This window comes from Seriola lalandi, unplaced genomic scaffold (assembly GCF_002814215.2).
Source record: "Seriola lalandi dorsalis isolate HSWRI2012SDOR001 ecotype SW California unplaced genomic scaffold, Sedor1 jcf7180002054317, whole genome shotgun sequence".
NCBI classification, from domain to species: Eukaryota; Metazoa; Chordata; class Actinopteri; order Carangiformes; family Carangidae; genus Seriola; species Seriola lalandi.
The window spans coordinates 399,517-411,987 of record NW_019524870.1 but is presented as its reverse complement, the minus strand read 5'-3'; the positions used below and the strand labels follow the sequence as shown (position 1 = coordinate 411,987).

General features: G+C 39.8%; 1 protein-coding gene across 1 annotated transcript in view; it reads left to right on the top strand.

The window, feature by feature from the left end:
• The window catches only part of myo1d (myosin 1D), a 104,106-nt gene that overhangs the window by 59,143 nt on the left and 32,492 nt on the right, over window positions 1-12,471 (top strand). The window contains exons 17-20 of the mRNA XM_023406810.2: window positions 4,963-5,186; window positions 5,906-6,044; window positions 6,651-6,755; window positions 6,960-7,073. Coding sequence (XP_023262578.1) covers window positions 4,963-5,186; window positions 5,906-6,044; window positions 6,651-6,755; window positions 6,960-7,073 — 582 coding nt within the window. The remainder of the gene's footprint in view (window positions 1-4,962; window positions 5,187-5,905; window positions 6,045-6,650; window positions 6,756-6,959; window positions 7,074-12,471) is intronic.

Here is a 12,471-nt window from a genome sequence, read left to right as displayed (position 1 = left end):
CCCGCTGTGTATATCGAGCATGTCACTGGAAAACCAGCTCAATATCCCCAGAGGACGTGGAAACTCAGGCGTTCAGCAGTGGATTGCAGTCAACTGTGGCAATGGTGCTGGCCGGCCTATCTGTCTTTCCATGTCAGAATTTGGTCGTGGTTTTTGGACCTTTTACATTGCCAACACTGCAGCTCAGTTAATGGCTTTTTATCAGACCTACAGTCCCACTACTTTTAGATTAAAGACATTCAGTAGTAAGTAATGGCTCCTGTGCTCCGTATCTCAACTGAAAGCCTCCAGCTCTCACTAGTTGCCCTGGCACGTGTGATTTGTGAATGCTTTTTTTTTACCCAGTATGCATTTCAAAGCAGCCAGCCCCCTCGAATAAAACCCCAGCAATCTGTCCTGCTTTGTTGCAACGAAAGATCCCCAATCTGGCTTTGATGAGCTCGTAAATCCAGGGCCCCGGAGCGTGGTGAGGGCAGACTCGATGATGGTACAGTCTCTAAAAGGATGATCAGATGGCTTTATTGGCCAGAAGAGTAAGGGGGCAGACCGTCAGGGGCCTTGTTATTGGCGTGATTTATCCACAATCCCCCGAGTGTCATCTTCATCAGCTCGACCACCGTCAGCGCAGCCAGACTGCGTTGCTGTTTGAGAAGCAAGAAAATGTGTTTATTGTGTGTGTTTGTGGCTGTGTGGAAGGCTGGATGGCCCCGTCATAATTCTAACCTCTCGCCACTTTCCACCTGTCACACACCTTAATGAGGCTCCAAAGACAGAGGAGACAGTTTATGTCTGCTGTTCGCTGCTGATTCATTGTTGCTTTATGGTCTACACCCACCCACCCCCCATCATATACAACGTAATCAGTGATTTGTAGCTTAGATAAACACAGTTGTTGATCTGGCATAGGCCCGTGCACCATGTGGATGTTAGGCAGGCACCATCTTAACAGATTTGGCCGCTTCTTGCTTTCATTCTTAGTGTATCTTATGAGCACATATGGGGTGACACAGTGTGTCTGTGTGTGTGTCTGTGACTGTGTGTGAGGAGGTTTTCACAGATAAGATCTCTGTGAAAGAAAAGATTTAATTCCCTAACAACAAAGGTACAGCAGCCATATTCCTATCACCTGATACAATTACCACATCAGTAATTGAGAAAAACAACCTTTGAAAATAGAGAAACAATACATGTGAAAATCCACAGACACAAATGAGTGGGAGAATTGGAGAAAAGAAATGGAAAGAAATAGAGGGAGGCCGATAATCAGTCCAAATCCCATAAGCGAAAAAGAAATGCCTTCAGAAGCTTAAAGAAAAATAAACAGAAATTAGTTTTTAAGGAAGTAAATGGTCTAATTAAGAAAGAAATTTTCAGAGTACCAAACAAAGCAGAAAATTGCCTATGTGAACACAAGGGATTTTCTGGATTTGTCTAAACTTTTGTGGCTTTTAGCCTGGGGAGAATTATTCAGATTCAAGCCAGATACAACAAGCACTTATTATTTTGATTATATGTCATGTAAAGCTGGATTTATTATTGTGCACTAATGGAGAAAAAGTGGAACCTCTGCAAAATAGCTGCGGCAGCTGCGGTAGCTAAGTGAAATGCACCTCTTCAGACATGTCGGGTGAGCAGATCAACAACTGAAGTACTGATACCACTGATACTAAGTATTGTTTTGAGTAGCAATACTAAAAATGCTACTCAAAAGTTAGATGTTAGTTTCACGTTAGATCACATTCTGGGCCAATGAAAAGTCTTCCCTGCTGCTGCTGTGTGCTTGTTTGCAGAGTTCGCACCAGAAACATTTTTTTTATTCAACATTCACAACTGTCTTGTTTTTTAAAATGTAAGAATGAGAATCCTTAAAAGAAAAGCAAATAATTTGATAATGAAAATGATAAATCGTGACATATTGCTCTTCCCTCCATGACCGTGTATTAGAGGTCTTCATGGGTCCAAAATGTTGAACTTGATCCACAGTGGAATCATGGAAAACCAACAAGTACCCATGAGCTTTAATTCATTTTCAAAGAGGCACCCACAGAGCACAAACTGTAAAGTAAACAAATCCACTCAAATATTAGTATATTAGTGTATACCTGTAATACCTACATAATTTTACATAATCTTTACTTTTTAAGGTTTAAATTCCTTCTTTGGAAAATGCACTCACACTCTGGCATTTACTCTACGGCTATTTTTACAATAATGTTTGATCCAATTCCTGCTCTCAAAACTATGCATAATTTACCATAACACTGTGAGTACAGTCTGAATTTAAATAAAAGTAACTTAACCTTGTTCACGGTGACAACTAAATCTGCTGCAGTCGGACCAGTAGGTGAAACCCATTCATTCCTCCCACCGCCGTCACCCTGAGCATGTGGGAGAGTCATCACAGGGGTCTATTAGCGATGAATATGTAGCTGCTCTTCTTTTTCTCACTCTCATCCATAATGTATTAGAGACAGCGCAGTGTGGAGGAAACGGAGGACAAGGTCGTCAACTGCCATTTTTGGCAGAGAGGCATCACACTACAGCATTTTATTTTAGTCTGTGAATAGATGGATTGTTATTGGTAAAGCGCGACAAAACGCAACAGGTGATTTAACATGGCGTGTCAGCTTTTCAAAGATCTTTAAATTTAACATGTTTAAATGGTTTTCACAAGCTTTGCAGACTCTTTTGGTCTGGTGAAAGTTAGACGTTATATTGAACTAAAAGGCTATGAATGAGAGATTTGATGCACAGAAACCAGGCCAGTAGCTTTTAGCCTATGTCAGTTGATATCCTGGGGACAGATTTCTCCCCCTTTTTTTAGGCTGATAGGGCTGATCTCAGCTTACTGGACATAACACGCGATTACATAAACGTCGGGGTTTTAAAAATCGAAATTAAACCTCCCTTTTCTGAGAAAGACAGCGTGACCAGACCGGCCTGGTGATTAGATGGCTGGCTGGCCCTCTTTCATTGATCTCTGAGTGTGATTCAGCTTCTTCTTCAGTTCAGCAGTAATACTAGGGATAAGTCCATGCTTTGAACTAGATCATTCAGTCATGGCTCTCCAGTAGAGGATGCTCCACGTCACATTCCTTCAGTTAAAAAGTGACATTTTACATTAGAAAGTAAAAAACATAAACACATATATTTGCAGCTGGTCTGGTTTCGTTTTGTGTGTGTGGGATGTGAATTAACCTTCCATATTCCACTGGAGCATGACTTATCCTCTTTTCTGCCAATTACTACACCGACAGTCTCATCAGGTGAAAACCACCTCCTCCACAGTTTTAATATGCAAATGTAAGAAATCCTTTTCTTTGCCGTCGGCCTCCCCCACACTTTGAGCGATTAAATATTCATGATCTCCATGATTACTGTGCATTACGGTGCGACGATATCCAGGAGCGAGCCTCAAGTGCAGTGTGCAGGACTTTACTAGTGCTTTTTAATTTGTGACTGTTGGGATTGTATCACTGCACGCACTCTGATAATGATTATTTACCATTATTTAGGTACAGTGCAGTCAAATAAATGCGTAAATAATTGAGAGGGTGTGTGTCTGAGTGTGTAAGAGGGAGTATACAGTAAAAGGGGAGCATATGGTGGTGATTTTAGTGAGGGTGGGTGAAGAGTTATGGTTCCCCAGGGTCCCACTTACATCTATTATTCATGTTTCAAAGGGTTGGATAGCCATTCAGCCTATGTTTGGTTACAGGCTCAGGGGTTCTTATTTTAGACCCTATTTTGTCAGAATCCTCACTGTGCAAACATAACAAGCACTCATGTGTAACAAGTAAATATGTAAAGTGAATTCTAATAAAGATAAATGAGAAAACGATTGTGAATTGAAATAAAAATGGCTGCCTTACATCCTGATATACACATTAATATATGAGCTACTGCAGCAATATTCTGCTGTATTTATACCATAGCTATACTCTTCCTCATGATTCAGACTTTAATGGGTTGTTCCTCTTTACGGTCAGATTTTTACCACCAGTGCATAAAAGCCTAAAAATAGCCTGGGGAGTGGTGGATATTCTAATAAATAAATCAGATCTAGATACAGCAGTTTTAAATGTCCCTTAATCCCTCCTGCATTAGTGAAGTTCCTCATCTGCTTAAAGGGCCACTCCACAGTGAGTGAGTTTTACACAGAAACGTGAGTTTATGAGTGGAGGTCTTCATGAGTCCTCTCATAGGCAAAGAGTACTATGAAGGCAACTATGAAGTTTCAGGAAAAATTGAATGTATCGATGCTCAGTTACTGGTGGAGCGTCATGGCTGTTGCTAGTGTTTGTTTCAATCTATTTTGGATCAGATCTAATTATTATTTAGTCTATTTTAGTCTTATTGTGACGGTTTTGTTTTATTAAATGACGCATGTTGAGTTCAGGTAGATTTTTCACATCTTTTTCTTATCCAACTTTTATTTATATAAATGATGATGACATAATGTTGTGATCAACATCTTGTGCTTGGAGACTTTTAATTTTTAACTTGTGTTTCATGCAATTGCATCATGGGAAATGTAAGATTTTGCCCATTTCTTTTTAAAGTCTTTCTTGTGAGTCCCCCAAGAGTACCGCTATATCTAAGTGAAGTAGAGTATGTGGGTAGAGTATTGTTATGAAAGACACTTAAATTAAACTGCTCCAATTTGATCGGATTACAAGAAAGTAAATGTTGCTTCACAAATACAAAACAATGTGGTGCTGTAGACGACTAGACTCCTCCCTCACCCATGTTTTTGTCTGAAGGTAGGAGGGTTCACATGAAATGAATAAGTTAGACGTCATCCAAATTCTTTGGAAATTGGACGAAAAGCTAAGAACCTATTAGTCATAAAAACTATATTATGTAAAAACTATTTTACACAAAGAGGAGCATTTTGATGTAAAAATATTTCTATATGATAGAAAAGTACAAAGCGTGTAAAAGTCATCTTGTGTTCTGCAGGTGTGGAGGGGCACCATTGCCAGAATGCGTTACCGACGGATGCGAGCTGCCCTCGTCATCCTTCAGGCCTACCGCCGCTACAAGGTCAAGTCCTACATCCGTGAGGTCAACCGTCGCTTCAAAAATGTGAGGTCCATGAAGGACTACGGCAGACACGTGAAGTGGCCGACACCCCCCAAAGTCCTGCGCAAGTTTGAAGAGGCACTCAGGAGCATCTACAACAGGTACTCAGACAAGATAACACATTCTCTGTATCAGTGCTTATCATTAACTTCTGTGCTGTGTTTCTGAATAATATAATGATATATAATATATATTATATTATATAATAATATAATGAATTTCCCCCAGGGGATAAATAAAGTATCAATCTCTCTATCTATCTATTATAGAGAAGTCTTATGTATCATGCATTTTCTATTATGTTGTTCAAAATAGAGACAACGGAATAATCTTTTTAAACTAAAATGTTTCTAAATTACTGTGTTTAAAACAAATACCTTTCCTATTTTGGCTGAACTAAAAGTGGATCTGACCCCGGGCACAGGAGGCAACACATGGGCTCATGTGTTATTTTATATCCAGATGAGTCCATTTGAAGCAGCTTACACACGTTTCCCTCTGCCTTGGGCTCACACTGGGCATTGATTTTTCTTCCTCCATCAAAGCCTCATCACAGCCTTTCATCCCAACGTCTGTTTGTTTGTTGTTTTCTCTATTTGAAACTGGGCACAGTTAGAAAATAGCCTTCTTAGTTAATGATGTTGACTGTCAGGGTGTGTGAGTGAAAGGCCAATAAGCACAGCACAGCTGGTGTCTACTGTAGTCCTGCTGTACCAACCCCACTGGACCAACTGTTGTGTAGTATCTTTGATGGAGAAAGACATTTTCCCTCCACTCTTAGTTCTTTCTTTGTGTGTGTCTGGATGTGTTTACCCTCCAGGTGGTGGGCATGGACCCTGATCAAAGGCCTTTCTCCAGAGGAGACCCTGCAGGTGAGGGCCAAAGTGGCCTGCCTGGAGGCCCTCAAGGGCCAGAGGGCTGACTTGGGCCTACAAAGAGCCTGGGAAGGAAACTATCTGGTGAGTAGGTGGGATAGTGTATAACATAGTAATAATTGATGCCTGTCAAGTACTATTGACTCTACAAAAAGCACACAAACAATACAGCATGAACATATAAGAAGCCTAATTAAAGCTGTTATAATTTTGTACTTTATAACAAAAGACTTAAAAAATGTAGCACTGGTATACTCACAAGTCAACTTCAGGCTTCAGGTGCAGGAGGTAGACACTGGTGGACAGAGCAAGATGAAAATGGCACATTTGTTTCTCCAATAACTACAATTAATGACTGTGCAGTGAGAACACTTATATATTCTGGACTGGACTGTGGCTTATTGGCTGGTTAAGCAAGAGTTAGACATCAGTATTGTGACTGTTCTGTTTAATTAAGTGGGATTCAATTTATTCATTGAAAACTGTGTTGGCAGTAATTTCTTGTTCGTTACGCAATCATAATTTTAGTACATAAATTAGGTTTATTGCCTTGATTTATGAGATTTATGTGCACAAAAGATGTAAGTTGTTTTTCAGCCACTTCATCTGAACCTGATCAGAGCCAGTGATTTCTGTTTATTTGTTTAAATGGAGCTGGAGTGTTTTAACAGAATCTTTTGTGGTTTTCAGAAGCGGGACAGTCCCGACACAGCAGCATCGTTCACACTCGTCTCCAGCGAGCTGCAGCGGAAAGACAAATTCATGAGAGTTCTGTTCTCCTGCAATGTTCGCAAGGTAGAGTTCTCCCAGTGTATAAATCCACCGCTGACCACATGCACACACACTCAACCGCAACATGTATCTGTCTGTACAAAAATAAAATAAACCCAAAGGCTCCTGGTTTGTGCCGCCTGTCTGCAGGGTGTTGACATGTTGGTGCTTTTGTGAGCTTTTACTGTGTCCTGTGGGGTGACTAATGAGGAGCTTTGTGTTTCCCAGATCAACCGTTTCCACAAGGCAGAGGACAGGGCCGTGCTCATCACTGACCGCCACCTGTACAAGATGGACCCCCTGAAGCAGTACAAGCCCATGAAGAGCATCCCCCTCTACAACGTATGACACTTCCTCTTATAACACCATTCCTCTAACAGCCCTCTTTATTGCAACCATAGGGTGGTAAACAGAGGGTGGCTCATTAGACCCAGGTGTAACAGCATTTTACTGCAGATTTCCAAAGAGGTAACACATATATTGGCTCAACGGAAGCAGAGGTGTTGTAGATGCAAATCCATGAAATAATGTTTCATGTGTCGTTGATTCACAATAAGAGTGATTCATGCAGGATTGTAGAGCCCTCAAAATGAAAAGCCATAGATCAAATTACTGCACAGCATCACTGCTGTTGATTGATTGATTTATCCAAATCACTGTCTGATGTGAGTTTTATATTTATAAAGAAACAGGAAAGATGGATATGAAGGGAATTAAAAAACTTAGCCTGTCACAGCTTGTGCTTATTTGCCTCTATTGAACTTTTGTAGGCAGTAAAAAGAATTCAGGCAAGTTGGGTTAAGTCACGCACAAAGGCAATTCAAGGTGTTCTTAAGATGAATCAGGTTAATAAATTATTTTTATGGTAGAAAATAAAAAAGATGTACACAAACATTGTTTATTTCTATGACTTTGATCTAGTTGTTGCATTTCTTCCTTGTGAAATACCTCTTCATCTGGAAGATGCATCTAAAAATTAATTATTTGTAAACATCTTTTAGGTGAAATGACTCATTAACTCATAGACGAGGATGAAGTTTCTTTTTTGCCAGAGGGGAAAAACAAATGAAGAGGGATCACTGCTTTACAGAATATATTTAACACATAAAAAGGAGAGAGAGAATAAATCTTTAAACCAAATACAGACTGAAACCATTTTAAAATTAATTCAAAGGCAAAAACTGAGGAATAAACACATAGGTCAAGATGGTTCCAGCTCTGCAGAGCAAAGTAGCTAAATATTGTGTCTCAATGTGTAGTTTTAAACAGCTGGCAGACCACTATACACACAGTTACCAGGAGACCTGAGAGGCAGTGACAGTTCACATGATAAAAGAGAGTCAGAGATGTATTTTAATTGTAAACCACTGAGAGATGTATGGATGAGCAGCTGTAATTTAAGCTCTATTCCAAAGAACTATTTGATATGGAGTTTAATTACAGTGGCTTCTATGTTATACTGAGACCATATATCAGAAAATTAGAGCCCACTCCAATGTACTAAAATGTATGAACTGCTCTGTTTAAATTGTGCAGTAATGAGATTGTATTGTTTAACAATCTTCTCATACAAGACTGTAGTTTAAATTTCTATAAATGTACACACAATAGACACATGTAGTTTTAATGTGTGTGTATATATTAGCATATACAGTATTTCGGTTTTACAGTTAGAGAGTCCTGAATACAAGCTTTCTCAAGACTGGCGCTTAAACGATTAGTTAATTTATTGATCCCATCAATAAGATCAATAAAGGAAAGGAATGAGGACATTTATTGTCAGTTATCTACATAATTAGTTGACTATGTGGGTCATATTACAAGCAAAATAGAAAATATTTGCTGGTTCCAGCTTCTCAAATGTGAGGCTTTGCATATTTTGTCTGTTTTATCTCATCATTAATCCATATCTTTGGATTCTGAACTGTTAGTTCCACAAAACAAGTAATTTGCACACGTCTGAGGGCTCTTTCACAGTTTATAAACTGATTTAATTGGAAAAATTACCCTAACCCAACACACTCATCATTAATGAAAATAATCATCAGTTGAAGCCCTACTTGTGGCTTTCTGTTGGAAACAGTAAGACATTAGCTATGATGCTGTTGCACTTGTGGTTGAGGTTTACAGTCCTTCTGTATGTCCTGCTGTATGTGTCATCCAAAAAATTAACAACAGCTGTGGCAGAGGTGACAGCATCATCTCTGATTTCCCATCAGCCTCTTTTCCTGGGGCAACATGTAGATATGCAAAACTCTCATTCAGCTCCACAATTGGCTGGTTTTAATTCATATCCAGGATGTGATAGGTCTATTAAGGCTGCTGAGCGCACACAGCACATGAGGCTGTTTCCATGGTAAACATATCCTCTGTGTGTTGACTTCATGCCACTTGTTTTCTTACACAAGTGCTTCCAAAACCAGCTGTTTTTTATTTTTTGGTTTTTGGTTTTTTGTTCAATCTACTCGCATAATGGTAATCCATTTCCAGAGGCTGTTGTTTTGTTTTTTTTTTTACTATTTTTGTGACTGAACAAATTCTGGTACAGTTTGTCCTCCTGTACTCATGAGGATTCTCCCTCACATAATGCACTTGCCAGCATCCAAGCCCGACCTTAATGGGATAGTTTGACATGTTGGAAATTATGCTTAGTCACATTTTTGCTGAGAGTTGGTTCAGTACCACTCTCATAAGACTTAGTGATGTCTTGATGTCACTGTGAGGTGGCCTGTCAACCAGCGAAAATTGGAAGTGGCTGCAACCATTCACGAAATAAGCCGACACATAACCTCCTGTAAAACCACAACTTGTCATCTTTACACTTCAGTTTCTGTACAGACAAACAAACTGATAAAAGGTGTAAATCGGTGAGCTTTAGAGGTGCTGCAAGGTGGATCTTATTACCCGTAGACAGAGCCAGACTAGCTGTTTCTCCTGCTTCCAGTCTTTATGCTAAGATAAGCTAAGCTAACTGCCTTCAAAGCAGGTCGCTGTTTAAAGCCAGGTAGAAACATTTTGAGGGTGATGACATTTGTTGTAACTGCTCACATGGTAAATCCTGTACATTGAATTTCTACAGTTCTAAGTCCAAACAGAGTCTTGTCATACTGTGCTTTTATATTTTTTATGGGAATAATTCCAGTTGCTTCTATTCTAATGTTTTTCCAGAATGACATGAAGCTAATGTCAACAAAACTTAACACTTCCAGGTAATAAATGAATGGCTAAAAGACTATTAATGTGAAATTCTTCTGGGAAATGTTGAGTATTTTAACAGCGATTAATCAACAAAGTGGAACAACTGGAATTCATTATAGTGAATAAAGTACTTCTCATGGAGAAACTGAGAGCAGCGGAGAGGTGAATATGAGGTGAAATAAGGATTAAATGTCTGTCTCTAACATAAACCTGCTCCAGATAAAGGCTTAGTGATTGGCTCTCTCTGTTCTTGAGGTAAATCAAAGCCCCAGCTACTATGTGAGAATTTACAGTAAGCATATTTCCAAACATGTTGAACTGTTCCTTTAACTATCAAGAAGACAAAGAGGAAATAGAAAGCAGCATTTAATTAACACTAAAACAAATGATAAACAGATGATATTTCTGACAAATATCGCTTCTGCATCTTACTGCACCTCTGACCTTTGAGGTGAGGCAGAAATGGGACAGGAAGTGAATGTGTAATCCATTAATCTCTGAGGCGGACACGCCCCCGTCGTCTGGTGAAATGAGTGAGATATGGAGCCGGTGTGCGGTGACAACTCTGACAAGACATCCCAGTGTTCAATCTGACAAAAATGACAAGAGGGAATTAGAGAGCCTGGAGATGGACACCCAAAGCCTGTGTCGCTGCATCTGGAAGCGAAATGAGGAGATGGAGTTTAGACAGATGGTTGCAGAGAGAGAGAGAGCAGCAGGAGCTAAGCAGGGTTTTAGTTATTGTTCATTCATAGACAGAGTGTCACACACACACACACAGTTGATAGATGAGGCTCAGTCCCACACACAAGGCATATGGGGAGCCAGCAGTGTTGTAGGAGGACAAGGGGGCACACTGTATGGTTTGCAGCTTTCACACATTGACAGTGACACAACAGGAGTAGCACACTACAGACAGAGCTCCACATACACATGACACCCAATTAATTTTTAATCCCCCTTTTAACCATCAAACCAACTATTTTGTGTCTGTTTTTATCTAAACGGTTAAGCTCTTAAAGAATAAGTCTGGCAATATTCAGTGTTTTTGTTATTGTCAACAAATCCCATGAAAAGACAAGCACCTCAAAGAATCTTATTCGTTTGAACCACAGAGCTCCACTGTTGTCCAGAAACTATTACACACACAGTGACCCACTCTTACACTGAGGGACATGTACCAATATGTAAGTAAAGATCTTTTAGTATCTGTAACTGTGCCTCTTGTCCATACTGCCTCTTGTCCGTACTGGCTGTGAAGACATTTAGATTTCAATATTATGGACAATTAGGGGACAAAATCCATAGTTCTTGTTATGTGTCAAGTAAATTTGGACTTTTTGTACAAAAATCTAGAATTATGCCGACCAAATCCTTATCCTTTCAACTTTAACGTTTATTTCTGTAGAACCTTAAAAAGCGATAGTGCCTATAAAATCACAATACCATAAAATAAAACAAAACATGTGGATCGTCAAACATAGACAATTAAAACAAAATGCTAATGGGTAAGGAGGTAATGACTGAAGCTAAAATGGTAAAATCATGATCCCCTTTGACCTGAGTCTGTTACATGGACCCTAAAGAAAAAGACTGACTTTATCTTTATATTTCTTATTGTTGACAAATCCCACAATAAGACCAAAAACCAACAAGGAACTAGTTCATCTTTCAGTCATTTCGGATTTCCCTACTGCATCTGAAGCACTCATGCCCGCTGGTAAATTTTTAAATAACGTCTCACAAATATAGTTTTATTTTCTATTATTTTCTTTCTACAGCACCAAAGATCAAAAATAATGAATTGCTTCACATCTTAATGTTTTAGCTAATAGCTGTGGTTGTGTAGAGTTCATTCATCTTTTTAGTCAACATTATAATGATTGATTGTAGCTGCTGCTCTGTTGCATCCATAATACCAGGCATATTTTATGCAGTGAATGTCAAGCTGTAAGGGAGAGTGAATTGGTCAAGGTGCAAAAGTGCAAAGGCGGGTGAGAGGAAGTGCAGAATGAAAGCAAGGCGGGTGAGGAGGAGGATGAGCGAGGGATAGAGATGTAGGCTGAGAGCCACGGCGGCGTGACGTGGAGCTATTGATCGGAGAAGGTCAAACAGAGGGGAAAGCAGTTAGCTCATTGTTGATTAGCACTGATAGGCTAACACCACAGCATCCTCTTGGCAGTCCTATACCGTGTATTTACTGCTGCTCCTGCAGGGCCGCGGTAGGGAATGGCCTCGCTGATAGATGGCTAGTACTTTAGTGAGGAGCCAACAACTGTCTGCCAAAGGATTTATACACCAATTAATGCCTGTGCTGCAAAAGTGAGATCATTACACTGTATTTCTCATTGGGAAAAAAAAACACTGCGAAAGAAACGTTATTATATCTTTTCTGCACAAGTGAGTCATCTCACTGCTTTTCACCATCTTTTCTCTCCTGTTCACCTTCCATTTTCCATCCTCTTTTCATTCTATTCCTGCCTCCCCCCCTCTACCCACCCCCACCTAGCCCCTCTCCCTATCTTAGTCTTGCCACCACCCC